The sequence below is a fragment of the Emericellopsis atlantica genome (assembly GCF_019669845.1).
Source record: "Emericellopsis atlantica unplaced genomic scaffold F5Z01scaffold_8, whole genome shotgun sequence".
NCBI lineage: Eukaryota > Fungi > Ascomycota > Sordariomycetes > Hypocreales > Bionectriaceae > Emericellopsis > Emericellopsis atlantica.
Window position 1 is genome coordinate 424,423 of NW_025764710.1, and position 18,653 is coordinate 443,075.

At 57.9% G+C, this 18,653-nt stretch overlaps 8 protein-coding genes across 8 annotated transcripts; 5 read left to right on the plus strand and 3 right to left on the minus strand.

Moving 5' to 3' along the window:
* Positions 1-127: 127 nt before the first annotated feature.
* Positions 128-1,745, minus strand: F5Z01DRAFT_619512 (mitochondrial processing peptidase beta subunit; the record flags this gene model as incomplete). Its single annotated transcript, XM_046261093.1, has 4 exons — positions 128-1,201; positions 1,261-1,338; positions 1,395-1,520; positions 1,599-1,745. 4 exons carry the CDS (start codon positions 1,743-1,745, stop codon positions 128-130), a joined length of 1,425 nt encoding a protein of 474 aa, XP_046119917.1.
* A 204-nt stretch (positions 1,746-1,949) lies between these two features.
* On the plus strand, positions 1,950-4,877 carry F5Z01DRAFT_650749 (raffinose synthase or seed imbibition protein Sip1-domain-containing protein). Its single transcript, XM_046263187.1, has 6 exons — positions 1,950-2,548; positions 2,615-2,813; positions 2,862-3,084; positions 3,143-4,141; positions 4,186-4,578; positions 4,627-4,877. Exons 1-6 carry the CDS (start codon positions 1,965-1,967, stop codon positions 4,830-4,832), a joined length of 2,604 nt encoding a protein of 867 aa, XP_046119918.1. The 5' UTR covers positions 1,950-1,964; the 3' UTR covers positions 4,833-4,877.
* Positions 4,878-5,162: 285 nt separating this feature from the next.
* On the plus strand, positions 5,163-8,021 carry F5Z01DRAFT_650756 (Vps53-like protein). The gene is made up of 3 exons (XM_046263188.1): positions 5,163-5,248; positions 5,307-7,099; positions 7,150-8,021. The coding sequence occupies exons 1-3, from the start codon at positions 5,212-5,214 to the stop codon at positions 7,798-7,800; spliced, it is 2,481 nt and encodes an 826-aa protein (XP_046119919.1). The 5' UTR covers positions 5,163-5,211; the 3' UTR covers positions 7,801-8,021.
* Positions 8,022-9,075: 1,054 nt separating this feature from the next.
* F5Z01DRAFT_634960 (thioredoxin reductase) lies at positions 9,076-10,282 on the plus strand (the record flags this gene model as incomplete). The annotated part of the gene is made up of 5 exons (XM_046262107.1): positions 9,076-9,094; positions 9,161-9,223; positions 9,271-9,389; positions 9,446-10,145; positions 10,197-10,282. The coding sequence occupies 5 exons, from the start codon at positions 9,076-9,078 to the stop codon at positions 10,280-10,282; spliced, it is 987 nt and encodes a 328-aa protein (XP_046119920.1).
* A 129-nt stretch (positions 10,283-10,411) lies between these two features.
* F5Z01DRAFT_650767 (nucleotide-diphospho-sugar transferase) lies at positions 10,412-12,207 on the minus strand. The gene is made up of 2 exons (XM_046263189.1): positions 10,624-12,207; positions 10,412-10,577 (listed from the first exon to the last, which is right to left on the minus strand). The coding sequence occupies exons 1-2, from the start codon at positions 12,052-12,054 to the stop codon at positions 10,506-10,508; spliced, it is 1,503 nt and encodes a 500-aa protein (XP_046119921.1). The 5' UTR covers positions 12,055-12,207; the 3' UTR covers positions 10,412-10,505.
* A 630-nt stretch (positions 12,208-12,837) lies between these two features.
* F5Z01DRAFT_634962 (uracil-DNA glycosylase-like protein) lies at positions 12,838-13,764 on the plus strand (the record flags this gene model as incomplete). The annotated part of the gene is made up of 1 exon (XM_046262108.1): positions 12,838-13,764. The coding sequence occupies one exon, from the start codon at positions 12,838-12,840 to the stop codon at positions 13,762-13,764; it is 927 nt and encodes a 308-aa protein (XP_046119922.1).
* Positions 13,765-13,891: 127 nt separating this feature from the next.
* On the minus strand, positions 13,892-15,378 carry F5Z01DRAFT_680486 (actin family; the record flags this gene model as incomplete). The annotated part of the gene is made up of 2 exons (XM_046265606.1): positions 13,892-15,270; positions 15,324-15,378. 2 exons carry the CDS (start codon positions 15,376-15,378, stop codon positions 13,892-13,894), a joined length of 1,434 nt encoding a protein of 477 aa, XP_046119923.1.
* A 677-nt stretch (positions 15,379-16,055) lies between these two features.
* Positions 16,056-18,644, plus strand: F5Z01DRAFT_698796 (heterokaryon incompatibility protein-domain-containing protein; the record flags this gene model as incomplete). The annotated part of the gene is made up of 3 exons (XM_046266365.1): positions 16,056-16,484; positions 16,506-16,513; positions 16,535-18,644. The coding sequence occupies 3 exons, from the start codon at positions 16,056-16,058 to the stop codon at positions 18,624-18,626; spliced, it is 2,529 nt and encodes an 842-aa protein (XP_046119924.1). The 3' UTR covers positions 18,627-18,644.
* Between the last annotated feature and the right edge of the window lie 9 nt (positions 18,645-18,653).

An 18,653-nucleotide genomic window follows, 5' to 3' on the forward strand; every position in this document is an offset into this window, starting at 1 on the left:
GGGACTAGCATGTGTATGAACAGAGGGAAAAGATTTATGGTACACTAGGCCTTCGCGGTATCTCATACACTCTATACCCAGCTCTACCCAGCAGTTGCTTTAATTCCACATAAACGTCACCGTTCCTTTAAAACTTGGGCTTCATCGTGTTCCTCAGACGCTGGTAGTCAAAGAGGGCCTCGATGCCACCGACGGCGCTGATGGCAATGTCCTTGTCCCACAGCTTGCGGCTGGCAAAGTCCATGACCTCCTTCTCGGTGATGGCGTTGATCTTGCGCTCAATCTCGCCAGCCTCGACGCGGCGGCCGGTGGTGACGATCTGGCGACCAATGTCCTCGGCCACGGCGGTCGTGCCGTCGAGGGACAGCAGCATGGAGGCCTTGAGCTGCGCCTTGGCGCGCTCCACCTCGGCGGGCGAGACGTTGGAGCACAGGCGCATCCACTCGCGGATGGCAAAGTGCACGAGGTCGTCCACGCGGGTGATCTTGTCCGTGGAGAGGTAAATGCCCCAGAGACCGGTGTCGCTGTACGAGGTGGAGAAGCTCATGAAGCTGTTGGCGAGGTCGTGCTTGTGGACGAAGCCGCTGAGCTTGCTGCCCTGGTGGGGCGCGTTGCCCATGGCCTTGTCGTAGTTGCCGACAATGGCCTGGGTCACGAGGGCGGTGAAGTAGTCCTCCGAGTCCCAGCTGACACCCTCGACGGCGAGGGCAATGTTGGCAGTGCCCATGGTGTCGTCGCGGACGCGCACGTCGGAGCCGATAAAGTCAGCCTTCTTCTTGGAGAGCTGGTACGCGTGGTTCTCGGGGCCCTTGCTGGGCAGGCCAGAGAAGTGCTGCTCGGCGAGCTCGACCAGCTTCTCGTGGGGGACGCCACCGGCACCGACAAGAACCATGCGGTCAGCAGTGTAGTTGTTCTTGATGTAGTTGGTGAGCTCGGAGCGGGTGATGTCGCGGATGTTCTGGCGGGGGCCGAGGATTGTGCGGCCCAGGGCCTGGTGCTGGAAAGCCGTGGCGTGGAGGTGGTCGAAAACGACCTCCTCGACCTGCTTCTCGACCTCCTCGGACTCCCTCAGGATGACATCGCGCTCGCGCTCAATGGCGGACTCCTCGAGCTTGGAGTTCTGGAGGATATCGGAAAGGATGTCGACAAACTGGGGAACGTCGGAGTTGAAGGCCTTGGCGAAGTAGACGGTGTTCTCGCGCTGGCTTGATGTAAGCATTGTGTCCGGCTGTGATTGATGTTTTCTCGTAATGTACTAACCGAAGTGTAGGCGTTGAGGTGACCACCGAGGTTCTCGACCTCGAGTTCGAGCTGGTGCTGCGAACGCTTCTGGGTGCCCTGTGGTTCGGAATTAGCATTTGTCGCGTGCGTAAATGCGGTCATTGGTGATATACCTTGAAAGCAAGGTGCTCGAGGAAGTGCGCGGTGCCGCTGGTCTCGTCGGTCTCGGCTCGGGAGCCAGCGTCAATCCAGACACCGACCGTCGAAGTCTGTGCCCATGGCGAGTACTCGGTAGCGACCTATGGACACAATCAATCGCTGGAATTTTTCAAACGTCGTCTGCGAGGCCAATGGGCCCCTGCGCACGCGCAACCTACCGTCAAGCCGTTCTTGAGTGTCGTGGTCTGAGTCTTGAGTCCCGAGGCCGCGGACGCGAAACCTCGCTTCCAGGAGGCGGCCGTAAAGCCAGCTCGGCGGGTTTGTAGACCTCGCGAGAGGTTGAGTGCTAGTCTCCGAGACGCCATTGCGGAGGTTGGAGGGCGAACAAAGGTGATGAGTTGTTTTGCTGGGATAGAGTCTTCCCTCCCGTAAAGCTCCGTCAACCTCGAAGCAGATTTCCAGGCAGGCGGATCATCCATGTTCCGGCGCCGCATCCACCAATGGAAATCGCCGCCTTATTCATCGCCGTCATAGCCATTATTGGCCTTGACGCCCAATTACTTTTATGGCCTGGCAACTTCGCGATGCCAATTCATGCTCAAACTTATCCTCCACTTGGAAAAGTCACTGTACTTGATCGAGATGTGCTCGATTTGACTGCTGTTCTCAATATCCCTCACACTCAATCCGGAAATCATCCGGAATGGGAAGCATCACTCTGGTACTCAGTAGACGGAGCTGCTGACTGGAGTGAGGCACGGCTGAGTCCTTGCCCTGAGGCAAGCAGACCATGTCCGCTACAGCGACAAGACTCGCTGACGGGGCAACTCTACTTCCGCTTTTCTTTCACGTTCGAGCGTTCTATCACTTTCACTGTGAAGTATCGCAGTGGTCGCGCAGACGACTGGACTTGGGTCAGGGACGAGTCCAATCTAGAAGATGGGACTGTTGTGAGACAGTCCTCGCCGGGTTTCTTTGAAGATATCTCTGCAGAGCTTCCACATCTCGGTTCGGAATGGGAGATCGAGAAACGCCCTTGCGATATTGCGAGCCTTTGGCGCCTTCAAGCGGGAGTTCCACGACCTTGCCCTGGGCGAGGAGAACCGGATCAGGATACTTCTACCATTCGTGACTTCCATCTCGGCCTCCCCCGCAAGCCGGTCCTCAGGTAGGTTTCCGGATATGATCTCTGTGACTGTGCGTCTTGCGGGAAGTGGCTGATGCCCTCTCCCAGATGGTTTGCCCTTGTGCGTCAGTGTGCCTCTTGGCTTGCGCCTCGTCACGGGCGAAGTCATCTGTCTTTTGACAAAGATGCCGTCCTGTGTGCGTTTCTGCTGGAGAACGGGCACTATCTTGCGTTCTTCGCAGTCAGCGGCTTGAACAATGTGATGTCGGTGTTCCAGAGTACGCATGATGGGATGCTCACGGTTCATGTAAGGGGAAGTGAGTTCTTGTGCAAGAACTGCTGCTAATAAGGCCAGACACGCAGTGATGGTTCTGGGGCATATCCAGAAAAGGCTACAGTACTTATCGCCGAATCCCGTCACTTAGAGAAGGCCATCCAGGGGATAATGGCATTCGTTCGTGAACAAAGTGATAGTTTACCCAGAATCGGAATGGAGCACCAGGAGGAAGAAGCCCCTTTTCACTCTGAGATGTACAAATCGACCGATCGCGACGCTTGGCACGACGGTCTGGGTTTCTGTGAGTGCTCAGCATTGCCCATGAGGCATTCGATGCTCATTGCACTAACGGTATCTAGGCACGTGGAATTGCTTGGGGCCGGAGATGACCGAAGCACGTCTGCTCGAAGTATTGGATGACCTCCAGAGCCATGGCATTCAAATCACCAACCTCATCTTGGACGATGGCTGGCAGCACATCGGCGACGGCGACACGCCGTTCTCAAGAGGGTGGACCGACTTTGAAGCCGCTCCAGAGAGGTTTTCCTCGGGTCTGAAAGCAACAGTCGCTTCGATCAAGCACAGATACGGGCGCATTCGCCATGTTGCCGTGTGGCATGCTCTGCTTGGATACTGGAGCGGGATAGATCCCAGGGGTCGACTTGCCGCAAAGTACGCCAACCAGACACTTGCTCGCAAAGACGACCACCTCGGGCTCGATGGTGACATGACGGTCGTTTCCAAGGATGACTTGGCAAGGTTCTACGACGATTTCTACGAGTTCCTGAAGGATGCTGGCATCGATGGCGTCAAGACTGACGTGCAGAGCATGGTAGAGTGTTGGAGCAGCGCCAGAGCTCGTCGCGAGCTCCTGTACTCCTATCTCGACACATGGAGTCAAGCTACACTTCGACATTTCGAGATGAAGACCATCTCTTGCATGTCCATGTTCCCACAGGCCTTATCATACACATATGCCTCTTGCCACCGGCTGATATACCCTATGCGAACATCCGACGACTACTTTCCAGACGAGCTGGATTCACACGCATGGCATATCTGGACGAATGCACACAATTGTGTGTTGCTCCGGGAGATGAATGTGTTGCCTGACTGGGATATGTTCCAGAGTGTTCACGACTATGCAGGTTTTCATGCCGCTGGGAGGTGTATCAGTGGTGGCCCGATTTATATTACTGATAAGCTCGGCGAACACGACCTTGGATTGATTGACCAGGTATCGGCGAGGACGCCTCAAAATGGTACAATGGTCTTGCGGCCGAGCGGTACCGCACGAGCGATGGACCCCTTTGCTGATTCTAAGGACCTTTTGTTGCTCAAGGTTGGGAATCATTACGGTAGGTTCGCAGCCTTCAACATAGCTTATTATCTAACATCTCAGACAATGCAGACTCGAAAGCCTCGATTCTAGGACTGTTCAATGTCACGAGGCGTCGCATCATGGAACTTGTGGCCCTCTCAGACTTCCCTGGTGTGGAAGAAGACAAGAAATATGTTGTCCGTTCCTACCGGTCTGGCTTAACGCCAACTTCAGACTGTACCAAGAAGACGCCCGTTCTATACGATGTGTCCATTGATTCGCACCAGTGGGACATTTTATACGCTGTTCCCCTGGTGCCTTTGGACAGCACAGTCAAAGACGGCGTGCAAATAGCGAACCTCGGGCTTCTGGACAAGATGATGGGGTGTGCTGCTGTTTTGAATACCTCTTTTGAATCGGCAGCTGACGGCAAGATCGAAATAACGACCACACTCAAGGCACTCGGCGTCCTTGGTATGCTACCTGTTGCTGACTTTGGTACAAGAGCTAATCTTGCATCAGGTGTCTACATCGACAGTCCGTCACGCCTCGACATTTCAGAGAACATCACTGTGAAGTTGCATGGAGAGTATGTCCCTGTCGACTTCCTCCACTTTCCACGCCAGGGGCTCGTGTTAGAGATCGATGTTCAGAGGGCTTGGAAAGAACTGGGGTTGACATGCGGTGCAGAGGAAAAGGTAACAGTAGATATATCGTTGCAGTTTTAAGTCGTAGAACATGAAGAAGATTTCAGAGCTGGACGCTTGAATGACTAACTTTACCTCACACGAGAAGACATTTGAAGTACTACGATGCAAGTCAAATGAACGATCTCGACAAGATCGCAGTCAACAAGAACAAAAAGGCACATTTGAGTGAAAAACCAATCGGCATGTCCTAACACGAACAAAAGACAACTTTATTCATACGAAAAAACAAACAAAGGACATATGTGCTGCGAGCTGAGCTTCAGCCAAATATTCATATAGGGTAAGTCAATTAGCATGTGACAGCTTCCATTCCGCGGACCGGAACCCCTGCATGTAGCTTCCAGACACCTTACATACAACGATTCAACATACATCCGCTTGCGAATCTGGCGTGAATATGGGCGCCAGATCGGAGGGGACAGCCCTGGATGCTCGTAAGCACGACGTGTGGCCCCTCGAAAAGCAACCACTAACCTTTGCCTCCGCGCGCAGTGCACTACGACCCCATCGAGCACCTCAACCAGCTCTTCTCCCACCCGTCGACCGTCTCCTCCATCAGCCAAGTGTCCCATACACTACGACACCGCCAACATGAAATCGCGAGCGACATTTCCCGGCTGGAGCAGCAGCAGGCGTACCAGCCTGATTCGAGCCTCGAGCGCATGCAGTCGGCCCAGGCGGAGCTAGCACAGCTCTTCCGCAAGATCGAGACGGTCCGGTCGCGGGCTATGGAAACGGAGCAAAACATTACGAGCATGACGGCCGATATCAAGAGGCTGGACGGCACGAAACGGAACCTGACGCTCAGCATGACAGCACTGAAGCGGCTGCAGATGCTGACGACCGCGTACGAGCAGCTGCGCGGACTGGCGAAGAGCAGGCAATATCGAGAGTGCGCCGGGCTCCTGCAGGCTGTGATCCAGCTGATGAAGCACTTTAACAGCTATCGAAGCATTGAGCAGATTGCGACACTCAGCCGGGGGGTCGCAGATTTACAGAGAGAGCTCCTGGAGCAGGTCTGCGAGGATTTTGAAATGGCTTTCGCCAAAGCTGAGGTGTCGGCACGCAGGGGTACGCTCCAGGAAGCTTGCCTTGTTGTTGATTCCCTGGGCGACCAAGCCAAGTCCAGGCTCATGACTTGGTACGTGAATACGGAGCTCAGGGAATACCGGCAAGTCTTCAGGGGCAACGACGAGGCGGGCAACCTGGACAACATTGGGCGGCGCTACGCATGGTTCAAACGCATGTTGAAGACCCACGAGGACGAGCACGCGGCCATCTTCCCACCGCATTGGAAGGCGAACGAGGTTCTGGCGACGGCATTCTGCGACGGCACGCGGGAGGACTTTAAGCTGATATTGGAAAAGAGCATGCGGCGCGGCGAGGGACAAAAGGTAGACGTCAACCTGTTGCTGAGCTGTCTGCAGGAGACTCTCGATTTCGAGCAAAGCCTAGAGAGGCGCTTCGGGAGCGAACCCAGGGCCAGCATCGACACACTGAGCTCGCAGGACGAAAGGCCGCATAAGTTTAATGGATTGGTGTCTGTGGCTTTTGAACCGTACCTGAGCTTGTGGGTCGACTCGCAGGACAAGCAGCTGGCCTCGGTGATACCCAAGTACCGCAACCAACCACTCGTTGCGGAGGATGAGGAGTTCTCGCCGTCGGCTGTCATACCGTCGGCCATTGAGCTTTTCCACTTTTACAAGCTCACATTGTCGCAGTGCGCCAAGCTGTCGACGAGCGATCGCCTGTTGGACCTGTCGAGGGTACTGGCAAAGTACCTGGACGAATACGCCCAGCAAGTCCTACTGCACATCTTGCAGGCGGGTGGACAGCAAGCGCCGACGATACAAGATGTAGTGCTGGTACTCAATTCGGCAGATTTCTGGCATGCCAACACGAACCAGCTGGAGGAGAACATCAAGAAACGTATCGACAGTGAACTGGTGTCCAAGGTAGATCTGACATCTCAGTCCGATGCGTTCCTGGGTGTGGCGAGCGCAGCCGTCCTGGCGCTGGTGCACATTGTCGAGGTCGAGTGTGACGGTGTGTGGCGCGAGATGCGCAACACGAACTGGAGCACAATGGACAGCGCGGGCGACCAGAGCTCCTATGTCAGCGAGCTCGTGCGGCGCGTGAACGGCAAAGTGGAGGAGATTCTCGGGGTGGTGGCCAAGCAGCAGTACGCGAGGGCCTTTTGCGACAATCTCGTCGAGCACTTGGCGTCGGCGTACATCAACAGCATTGTGCAGTGCCGACCCATATCGGAGGTTGGTGCGCAGCAGGTGAGACTATACTGGGTTCGGTGACACACGACCTTGACTGACGATTCCAGATGCTGGTGGACAAGTACGCGCTCACGAAAGCGTTCAACAACCTGATTCTGTTCCACAACCCGTCGCCGGATCACCAGACGCCGTCGGCAAGCTTCGTCCGCCGTGTCGAGCAGTGCATGAATAGGATGGACCCCCTTCTCAAGACGCTCCAAGTGCGATCCTCCCCTCCGGAAGGGCTTGTGCAAGCCTACCTGATCCATATTGGCGACCGGTCCGACACCAACTTCAAGAAGATTCTTGACCTCAAGGGGATTCGCAAGCAGGACCAGCATCATCTGGTGGAGCTGTTTGGTATCCATCGAGATGGCAGCGGCCACGATAAGCTGGTCGCGAGCTCACCACTTCTCACACCGCTGATGACTGCTTCTGGGATGGGTCATACGGCGGGCGCAGGGTCCATGAGCAGCGGCAGTGCGCTGAGTGCAGCGACGGGTGCTCGCTTTGATACCGGGTCTCTCGGGGAGAAGCTCCTCAGTGCGGCGAGGGACATTAGCACAGCTACGGACCGTGCGGGCCAGAGCGGCATGGAAAAGGCCACGATCAACGAGAATCTTCGCAATTTCGGGAAATTCTTCAAGAGAGATATTGGGGGACTGGGGGCGCGGTTTGGGAAGAGGGATGGGAGTGAGGAAGGCCTGGGGCTGCGATGAGCATGCACCACGCGGGGGTTCGTATTTACGGCAGTACATATCTAGGTAGATGGCATAATTAGCGTGTGATGGTTCTTGTGCAAGATGGTGCAGTGTCCCCATATCATCAAACACTGACATTTCGGATTGTGAACGAGCGTGCGGTATGACAACCGCAGGACGGGGCTGCGTAGAGCGATGGTATAGGTGTATAAAAACAATTAAGGCAATGTATTCTCCAGGCCAATTATATGCCCACAGTAGAAACTACCAGCTTCATGTGGTTTGCAATCGAATCTCGTATATCTAATTGATATGAGGAACATGTGCAAGAGTACATGCTTCTTCAGGTCAGGTAATTCAAATATCGTTCGAAGCCGCAGTTGTTCATGATATATGTAGTGTTGTTTTATTGGTACAATACAAAAGTCTAACATCTACCAGGTAGTCTTAGGGCAGTTGCTGGTGGGCAAATCTTGTGGTAATTATCCTATTGGACTACTGGAACAGGTCTCTATGAGCCAGCCTGGTTGCCAGCCTGCTCAGCCAGGTCCAGCCAGAATCGATTGCGAAGCGGCCTAAATCCAGTCCATCGGGACCTGCTAACGGCTACCGGGTAGTCAATCTACGTTATCAATCGACTTGGTTGCACCCCGCCAACAGTTCATTCTGGCCAAACGTAACCGCGCGGCCAAAAATCCGGGCCAAATTGGACTGCGAGGCGGCCGACATCCAGTCCATTGAGGCCGCGTGACGACTGCCGGGTAGCCCATTCACGTCTGAATCGACTGGTTGCACCCCACTAATTCAGTTCATTCTGGCCAAACGTAACCGCGCGGCCAAAAATTCGAGCCAAAAATGAACTGCGAACAGGCCAAGATCCAGTCCATTTTGGAATCTGGCCCATCCAAAACTGAACGGCTCGGCGAAACCCAGGCAGAGATTATTCCTCGGCCCCGTCCCTCCACACCACCCAAACGCGCCGCAGCTTAGAAATCGACAGCCCAATCGCGTCGCGGCCCGTCGTCGTGCATATTCCAGAAGACCCTTCGGGACTGATTTTCAGTGATACTCGTTCATTACTGTACAATTGCCCCTCCGAAACCCCGCCGGCCAGAACTTCTCCTACCGAGGAGGAGGATCACCACTTTCCCTCCCGACCCCTCTACAACCGCCAAACTGTTTACCTCACGACTTTTCAGCCGGACCCTTCGCTCGAGCGCTGGGCTATCGATTGCGGTTGCGGCAAGCGGACTACAAAAGACGACACCCCCGAAAGAACTGGGCGTCCGAAACATGCACAGCAAAGTTGTCAGTACGTAACTTGCACGCCTGGCTGGACGACACGAGGACGGGAACATGCCCTGACATTTGCTGGCAGTCATTGGCTCTGGGCCTGCCGCCCACACGGCGGCCGTGTACCTGGCACGCGCCGAGTTGAAGCGTAAGCAAGACCCTCTTGACTGAAAAAGCGTCCATTAATGAGGACAGCCGTCCTGTACGAGGGCTTCATGGCCAACGGTACCGCGGCTGGTGGCCAGCTCACGACGACCACCGATGTCGAGAACTTCCCCGGCTTCCCCAAGGGCATCATGGGCCAGGAGTTGATGGTACGCGAGCCTGGTGCGGAGGTAGATGCTCATCACGACAAGCTAACGCAGGCCAGGACAACATGCGCGCCCAGTCTGAGCGCTTCGGCACAGAGATTGTCACCGACACCGTCACCACCCTCGACCTCTCCTCGCGCCCCTTCAAGTACTCGACCGAGTTCGCCCCGACCGAGACGCACACGGCCGACGCCGTCATTGTCGCGACAGGCGCCTCGGCGCGCCGCATGAACCTCGCCGGCGAGGACAAGTACTGGCAGAACGGCATCTCCGCCTGCGCCGTGTGCGATGGCGCGGTGCCCATCTTCCGCAACAAGCCGCTCTATGTGATCGGTGGCGGTGACTCGGCTGCCGAGGAGGCGACCTTCCTCACCAAGTACGCGAGCCACGTGACGGTGCTGGTGCGGCGCGACCAGCTCCGCGCCTCGCGCACCATGGCCAACCGCCTGCTGGCGCACCCCAAGACGACGGTGCGCTTCAACACGGTGGCGACCGAGGTCCGTGGCGGCGAGGACGGCCTCATGTCCCACCTCGTGGTCAAGGACACCAAGACCGGCGAGGAGGAGGTGGTCGAGGCCAACGGTCTCTTCTACGCCATTGGCCACGACCCGGCCACCGCGCTCGTCAAGGGCCAGATCAAGATGGACGAGGAGAACTACATTGTCACCGAGCCCGGGACGACCCTTACCAGCGTGGCGGGCGTGTTTGCCGCGGGCGACGTGCAGGACAAGCGCTACCGCCAGGCCATTACCAGCGCGGGTGAGGTTTTCTGATATGTCCTCTACGGTGTGATGATGCTGACGATGATAGGAACTGGCTGCATGGCGGCTCTCGAGGCGGAAAAGTACCTCGCCGACCGCGAGATGGATGTGCGCGACGACGACCGTGAGTCTTAGATACCAGAGAGAGAAAAGATAGACCGAGACGCAATATAGAGTAACCATGTACAAGGCGATGATCACACGGCGGCAAGACTATAGACGGTACAGTGATGGGCTGGTACAATTATTCTTTTTCGCTTCATACACAACTATCACGTATATCCTGTATGGTGACATATTCTGCATGGCGACATTTCTTTTTGTCGTCTGCCGCCTCCTTGGAACGGCCATCCCATTTCTACTTCTCCATCTCGAGAACCGCTGGCGCGGCAATCTTGGTGCCGCTGAGCTTCTCCAGCCCCTCGCCGCCCTACTATTGTTAGCATTGTCTGATAGAAGAGTGAAACTGTACGTACGTAGCTCATCAAGGGCGACACCTCAACACCGCCGTCCTGTTCCACGACCGCGCCGGCCTTTTCGACCCAGCGCTGGCCCTGGCCCATAATGTCCTGCTTGCTGGTGTCCGGGTCGTCCTCGCCGGTGCCGCGGGCGTTCTTGAGCGGGGAGAACTCGTCCTCGCGGCGGACCTCGAGGCAGGCAAACTTGTCGAGGGAGAGCATGGGGAAGACGTCAAAGACAAACTGCTCGAGCTTGATGCCGTTGGGCGTCTCGGGCTTGACGGTCTCGCCGGTCTGCAGGTCGGCGGCGGGGATCTTCTTCTTGGCGACGTGGTGGGGCAGCTTGTGCGCCCACGAGGGGATGGACTCGAGGAAGCGGAGGGAGTAGTAGTGGTTGACAATGTTGGCGGCGCGGAAGCGGAGGACGTCTGGGTTCTTGGGGTCGCGGGCCTCGGCGGTGGCCTGGTCAATCTCCGAGTACTCGACGACGTCGGGCTTGCCGTTCTTGGTGAGGATGAGGCCGACGGACTCGGTGGCGCTGCGCTTGCGGACGACCTTTGTGGCAATGTCGACGTCCTTGGCGGCGCTGAAGCCGATGAAGACGGGGTCGGCCACCTTGACGAGGCAGTTGTCGACGCAGTAGGCGTGGACGTGCTGGACGCCGCGGCGGCGCATGTCCTCGAGTACGCCCGAGAGGACGAGGGCGTTGTAGAGGCCGCCGTTGCCGTCGGGGGCGACGGCGACCTTGCCCTTGGACTCGAGGAGGATCTTGCCGTCGTTGGAGATGCAAGGCAGGACACCCTGCTCAAAGATCTTGACGTTGGCCGGGTCGAGGCCAAAGTACTTGTGCTCCTCGAAGAAGGCCTCGGTAGGCCCACGCGTGGGCCCGCTGGTCATGACATACCAGGGCACGACGGCGTTGCTGCTGCCGGACAGGGCCTGCACCTTGCGGATGCGCTCGGCCTGGATCTGGAAGAGGGACTTGTGGGATGGCAGGCCAATGTCGAAGCAGCCCTTGGGGGCAGAGGAGCCGAGACGGGTGCCCTGGCCACCGGCCATGAGGACGACGGCGACCTGGCCCTTGCCAATGAGCTCGAGGCCGGACTGGTACCACTTGTCAATGTCGGCGGCGTCCGAGTCGAGGATGCTGGCGGTCGCGGACTCGGGGAGGGGCTCGAGGACATCCTGCTGGCTGTCGTCTTTCGGAGGCGGGTGGAGGGCACGGTCTGTGATGGCGTTGACGTGGTCCGGGTCGATGGTGGCGAGCTGGTGGTACAGGGCGGCCTTTTCGCTGTCGGGGAGGGCGTCGTAGAAGGTGAAGACCTGGTCCTGCTTGGCGGCGGTGAACTTGTCCTTGAGCTGGGCGAGCTCGGTGTCGGTGGGGGGCTTGCGCTCGGCGGCGCTGCCCTTGGAGGACCCAAGGTGCAGCTTCTCCTTGATCTTGTCCATGCTGTGTGTGTGTGGTGGTACGTGGAGGGGAGGGTATGAAAAGGAGGAGAGCAGTGTCTGTGGGAGTGAAGAGTAGCTATAAGTAGGTCGAATACGAGGATCTTGGTTGCTGCGGACGAGATCGCCATGTGGGACTGGCTGAGTGACTGCCCGCCCGCGCATTGAGCAGCCCCAGCAAGCTGTGGCAGGCTGACGTCGTGGCCGTGCATCTAGCTTCCAGGGGTGATGGGTTCAATTGGGTGTTTTATTGGTTCACATCTGGTAGCTTTGTTTACTCTGGTTCTATTTTATGTTGCTGACCGGACCTTGTTTGCGTCTGTTGCTGTGGGCAGTGACTTGCTCATGAGCTAGGTCAACCCTCTAAAGCCAACAGTTCAGCAATTGCTTGCCGGAGATCGACCACGCATGTTAATCAATGTTACTCTGAATACTGAGGTGAGTTGTGGCAATCGGTGGTTGATCGTACGTGTACAGCATACATGAGCCAAGCTGGCTGTGCCCCTCCATCATCCATGAAGAGGCTTCTTTCTAGTGCCCCGCATCGACAAGTTTCTATGGCGGTCAAGCCACTGTCTGGCACTGGAGCCTGTGTTGCTCGCAGCTCAGCTCAGCTCACTCTGAAGCTAAAGTGGGGCGTGTCTCGAAATAGCAACTGCCAGTGAAGATGGACATGGAGCCTGGACTCCTGCAGGCTGTCTGCCTCTCGAACGATCCCAGATATAACTACTGTGTTCAGAGTAGAAGCAAGACCAGTATCGACCCATCATCAATGCCAAGGACAATATGAGTGCCAAGGACGAAGAGCAGGCCGACCACCAAGAGTCAACCTCACCGCACGAAGCCACCTTTCATGGTCGCCTTCAGCTACAGGACTTCATGTACACATCCCCAGACAACGACTCATCGAGCGTCTCACCCAGAAGGAGCACGCGGTTATCACAAACCAGCCTGGCGCCGCCATCACAAGCATCCTCAAAAGACTCCTCGCCATCCCCTGCGAAACGCAAGTCGTCAGCAGCAGCAGCAGCAGCCTCATCGCCGCCAAAGCGATCCAAAAGAAGTCGCCCTCCCGCCTCCTATGCTCCCCCTTCCACATATGCCCACCTCCCACCCTTGCCAGACGCCATCAAGCCCAACCTGCTGATCCTCTTCGTCGGTCTCAACCCGGGCATACAGACCGCGCGAACTGGCCACGCCTATGCGCACCCGAGTAACCTCTTCTGGAAACTACTCTTCTCCTCGGGTCTCACCGACAGGTTGTGCCACTACTCAGAGGACCGTAACCTCCCAGAGCTCTACTCCATGGGTTTCACCAATATCGTGGGCCGACCCAGCCGCAACGGCGCCGAGCTGAGCAAGCAAGAGATGGACGACGGCGTCGAGGCGCTACACGACAAGGCCCGCACGTGGCGACCAGAGTGCATGTGCATCGTGGGCAAGAGTATCTGGGAGAGCATCTGGCGGGTGCGCCACGGCGGGACACCCGTCGGCAAGAACTTTCGCTACGGCTGGCAGGACGAGAGCGAGAACATGGGCGTCGTCGAGGGGGACTGGCCGGGCGCCCGGGTGTTCGTGTCGTCGAGCACCAGCGGCCTCGCGGCGACGCTCTCGCCCAAGGAGAAGGAGGCCATATGGAACGAGCTGGGTGTCTGGGCCAAGCAACGAAGAGAAGAGCGTCGTTGCTGCCAGGCTGAACAAGAAGAATCATGATTTCAAGTAACGTGACCATCTAGAAACCTTTTTTCATCGTCTAAATGAACCCACACCCCTCGCCAACGCCGGTACGCCTTGACCTTTTTTCAGTAGTTTTCTGCCTGCCTGTCTTCCTCCTACCCACCTACTTGCACCTCTTCTCGACAATGCCAGGGCCATTCTCCTCGTACTCCTTGCGCGAAATCCACATCTGGTGGAACGTGCCCAGACTCGACAGGATGCTGCCGCCCACCCAGGCGCCAAAGCGCCTCTCGCTCGTGAGACCAGCCGCGTGGATCTTGATCTTCACACCGGGGTACATGCCAATCAGCTCGTTGTTCAGACGGTCGTTGAAGCCGTTGATCAGGCTCGTGGCGCCAGTGACCACAACGTTGCCGAGCAGGTTGGGGCGCAGGTCAACGTCGACCGCCTCCAGCGCCGCGCGGATGAGGGACGGGATCGTCTGCTCCTTTGTGATGCGCTCCGCCTCGGGGAGGGGGTACCCGACGCTCTCGTCAAACATACCCTCGCTCGCGCGGTACCGCTGCTCGCGCCACATCTGGTTGTAGCCGTCCGGCATCTCAAACACGCGCCCGGGCTGGGTCTTGATAAAGTCCTCGGTGCCCTGCGCGCGGTAGGGACCGGGGTTGCCGCGCCATACCTCCACGACGGACTCTTTGAACTCGGTCAGGACGCGCTCCTCCTCGTACCGACGGAAGCTATCCGCGATTTGAAAGGGAAACTTGCGCAGGCGGGCCTGGGCCGGCGCGAGGGCGTCGACGGGGGTCTTGTTCTCGATGAGGTAGGTCGGCGTGAGGGCCACCTTGGGCTCCGCGTGCTCGAACATGCTGCGGATCTGCGAGGACAGCCAGAGCCCACCGACGGGCGAGCGCTGGATGGACCGCTTGAGGACCATGCCGTCGTGCACGGCGGTGACGTTGGTGTTGGAGCCCCCAATGTCAATCACCAGCGCCGTCGCCTTGCCGGCCGCAAACGCTGACAGCGTGGGCGTGCGGCTCAGCCAAAAGGCCGGGCAGCCCCACGTCTCCATGATGACTTCGGTCGTCTTCTCCCGCGCCTTGGACGTGTTCCACGGCGCCTCGGTCACCAGCAGCGGGTTCTCCTGCAGGGCCTTCTCCTGCTCCTGCTCCTCCTGCGCCTCGGCCGCCGCCTCTGCTGTTGCCCCGTCCATCGACACGTCCCCCTCGCCGTCCTTTTTGGGGTCGTCGTTCAGACCGTTCTTGCCGGGGGCCGTCGGCCGCTCGGGCTGCAGTCGCTTGACGAGCATGTTCTCCCAGAACTTGGGCGCGACGTCCCAGTCCTCGACCACGCTGTCGCGGTTCATGTAGTTGCGGACCTCGAGGCCCTCGCGCGGGATCAGGTACTCATCGCCAAAGAGGTTGGTGTTGGTGCTGCCAATGTGGCCGTAGAAGGAGGGGAGGATTGACTTGGGCACGTCCTCGCCCGCCCAGCCGGCGCGGGTGCTGCAGTAGCCCGGGTCGAGCACGAGCGCGGAGACTTCGTCTGTACTATGGTGTCAGCCAAAATGTGTGCCGGAGGAGGGAGGGGATGCGCACCGCCGCCGTAAATGTCGGTGGGCGGGACAGCCGAAGAGAGCGGTTGTTGCGCCATGGCGGCGTCGAATCGCGACGAGCTCAATATGCGCGATTGAGGGGCGTCTTGCGTCGGGTCTGGGTGCTGGCGACGCGGGATGGAAGGCTGCGCTGGCTTGCTGTCGCGTGAGAGGCGGCGCGACGAATTTGTTTGTAGTTGGTGATGTTGGAGGCTGAGGTGAGGGAGGAGGAAGGACTGCACCTGCCAGGGCGGCTCACCGAGAAATTCCATGTCGGATGGCGGCTTGGCCTACCCGGCAGCTTCACACCCCACGAACACCAAACTTACTTCTTCCCTCGTCATTCACCATTCTCCGTTCTCCATTCTCCATCTCCTGGTATTCTGGGTACAACTACTTGTGTCTTGTCTATGCAGACCATTTGGCTGACAAGGATCCACCGCAGTCCGTACTAATAAGCAGTAAGCATGCAGGTGCATGGATGGGGCCACTGCCACAGGCAGACTGGCACAGCCGATGAACGAGATCGTCACGCCTAAGCAGGGCTACATAAGACCCGGGCCCCAGGAGACTCGAGAGCATGAAGGAGTAACACAAAATGACTGCCCCAACCGACGAGAACACGCCAGCTGACAATGGCCCTAGCGAGCATGGCGCCGCCGCCCACAACCAAGAGGGGATGACCTCCCAACCTGCAGAGCCTTCTGCGGCCCGAGGTGATGGCCGGGTGCAGAGCATGCTCGACGATGGGATCGAGTTACAAGTCGCCCTGGATGCCATGGCTGCGGGTGACATGGAGCCCCTCAAGCACTACTTTGCCAACCTCCAGGGCGTCGACCCTGCGACGGTCACTTTGCGTGCCAGTCCTTGGCGGCCACCCCCCGAGGCGGCGGAGGACACCTCAAACTACAATTTCGAGTACATTGGGAAAGTGGACAACGTCCAGGATCCCAACGATGAGGCAAGTACGCTGCCCGAGCGGTCGCTGGAGAAACCGACCGTCCGCTTCGATACCACGTCTACGCCTTTCACGTACACCCCCCTCGAAAAGCGAGAGTTTCGACTGATGAGGCTCGCGCCGCCAGATGCAGCGGGCGTCACACACGAGATCGAAGTGAAGACGTTCCCTCTGGACGAAGCACCGCCTTTCTTCTGCCTGTCCTACGTATGAGGCAATCCAAAGAAGTTCTTACCGTTAACTTGTAACGGCGGGAGGACACTTGTGGCGCAGAACCTATACCATGCACTGCGCACCTGTTTCAATCGATTCAGCAAGTCGTGGCTGTGGGCGGATGGGCTCTGCATCAATCAGGGGGATCTCCACGAGCGGTCACAGCAGGTCATGCTCATGGGCGAGATTTACAGCAAGGCGTCCATGGTACTCGCCCATCCCGGTCACTATTCGTACGGGCTCTCTGACTCGGAAGCGGAGGTTGAAAGCACTGCTGGCCAGCCAACGAACCCTGACAATGTTGCGGCACTGCACGCCTCGGGTCAGCTGGACTTGGGCGAGGTGCCGGACGCACCCTTTGATGCGGAACTGGATGCGAGCACAGAAAGCGCGCAGGTCGCCATCAGCATCATGACCTACTTGACGAGGATATGGGACGCTTCGCCGGATTTCGAGATCAAGTCGGACGCCGAATGGCGAAAGCACCGACTGCCCGACCCCAACACGAACGAGGGGGCGGCCGTATGGACCAGACTGATTGATTTCTGGCGCGTGGACTGGTTCTGCCGCGCGTGGGTGCTGCAGGAGCTGGTTCTCGCCAAGAAAGTCGTCATCCTGTACGGCATGGCCGTCTTCAGCCTGGATGCTGTCATGGAGTTCTGGGGCAAGGCGCAGACACGAGGCTTGCCGCGTCTCCTGAGGCTCGGGGTCCTTGCGGATCAAAGTGCGCGAATCGTGCATCTGAGTCCGGCGAGCTCGCTCCAGACGCTCATCGAGCAGAGGAAGACGCCCAGCGAAGAGGAGCAGTCTGGCGATGAGGGAAGCAAGACGTTGGCAGAGCCGCCCATCACCAAACAGCCATCGCACTTCCTGGAGCTCTTGGCCATCACGAGAATGAACAAGGCCACAGACAACAGAGACAAGATCTATGCACTCCTCGGTCTCGTGGACGATGCCATTTCGCAATCCATCGTGCCGGATTATTCAGCCAAGAACCCTGTCCATCAATTATACATTGACGTGGCGCGCAAGTTTGTGGAAGCTGGTCTTGGACCCAGGCTGCTCCATCTTGCGGGCGTGACTGCTCAGACGCCCGATCTACCAACCTGGGTCCCAGACTGGACGAGGCAAACGAGGTCGAGAATGACACCCGACCTGTACAGCTGCATGGGAACCACAAAGCCAACCATACGAATCATCGATACCGAGGGCGAGAAGCCAAAGCTCGTGGTTCGTGGCGTGGTGCTGTCGACGGTCAAGACAGTGTCCTTGGCCTGGCGATACTACTCGCACGACGAGGACGAGTCGACATTCTCCGGTTTCAAGGGCAAGCCTGACGTTAAGATCCCCCCTTTCAATGACGAGGACGGGCGAAACGTTGTCCTATCCATGGCACTCGAAATTGAAGCGGGGTCCGGGGCGAAGCGCTATGCCGAGGAAGGCTTCGAGACCGCGTTGGCACGAACTCTCGCGATGGATCGCTCATGGCGAGGCGAGAGAATTGCCCGTGGCAAGGCCCCCGGGGGAGAACAGCCTCGACGGGACGTCGCCGCCGAATTCCTCGACGCGTTCGCGGCGTTCCGCGCCTTCTACAAGCGAGGCCTCGAATCGCCAGACGATGAGAATATGCCTGGCGCACGCGTCCACCAGACCTTCATCTTCAAGTGGCTGCTGATCGACATGGACCAAGCCATGGAAGACGAGCTGCAGCAACGCATGGTGCCCTACACCGTCGCCATGCAGGAAGCATCGAGAGGCCGGCGGTTTGCCATGCTGTCCGGGAAGAGCATCCGGCAGAAGGAAGCAGACAAGGCGGCGGGCGACAGACGGTACGAAATGGATGACCGCGCGTTCATTGCCTCGGTCCCATACGATGCTGAGAAGCAGGACATTGTCGTCATGCTCGAAGGATTCAATGCGCCATTTGTGCTGAGGAAGACCAGCGTCGAGGGAGAGTATCAGCTCGTCGGTGACTGCTATGTGCATGGGGTGATGGATGGGGAACTACTGAGGAAGGCCGAAGAGGCTGGGGTCCAGCTGAGGGACGACCAAGTCGTCTACGGAGATGACGGTCAGAAGTTTGGGGTCCGCGTGCCAGACGGCTTCGGCACGGTGCAGGAGTTTACCATCTGCTAAATGCCGGATATGATCAGGGGCGCACTA

Coding starts and splice junctions, on each gene's coding strand:
- F5Z01DRAFT_650749 (XM_046263187.1), top strand. CDS start 1,965: ATGCCAATTCATGCTCAAACTTATCCTCCACTTGGAAAAGTCACTGTA. Junction 2,549..2,614: donor CCCCGCAAGCCGGTCCTCAG/GTAGGTTTCCGG, acceptor GCCCTCTCCCAG/ATGGTTTGCCCTTGTGCGTC. Junction 3,085..3,142: donor GCACGACGGTCTGGGTTTCT/GTGAGTGCTCAG, acceptor AACGGTATCTAG/GCACGTGGAATTGCTTGGGG.
- F5Z01DRAFT_650756 (XM_046263188.1), top strand. CDS start 5,212: ATGGGCGCCAGATCGGAGGGGACAGCCCTGGATGCTC. Junction 5,249..5,306: donor GGGGACAGCCCTGGATGCTC/GTAAGCACGACG, acceptor CTCCGCGCGCAG/TGCACTACGACCCCATCGAG. Junction 7,100..7,149: donor CGGAGGTTGGTGCGCAGCAG/GTGAGACTATAC, acceptor TGACGATTCCAG/ATGCTGGTGGACAAGTACGC.
- F5Z01DRAFT_650767 (XM_046263189.1), bottom strand. CDS start 12,054: ATGGACAAGATCAAGGAGAAGCTGCACCTTGGGTCCTCCAAGGGCAGC. Junction 10,578..10,623: donor TGTCGCCCTTGATGAGCTAC/GTACGTACAGTT, acceptor TAACAATAGTAG/GGCGGCGAGGGGCTGGAGAA.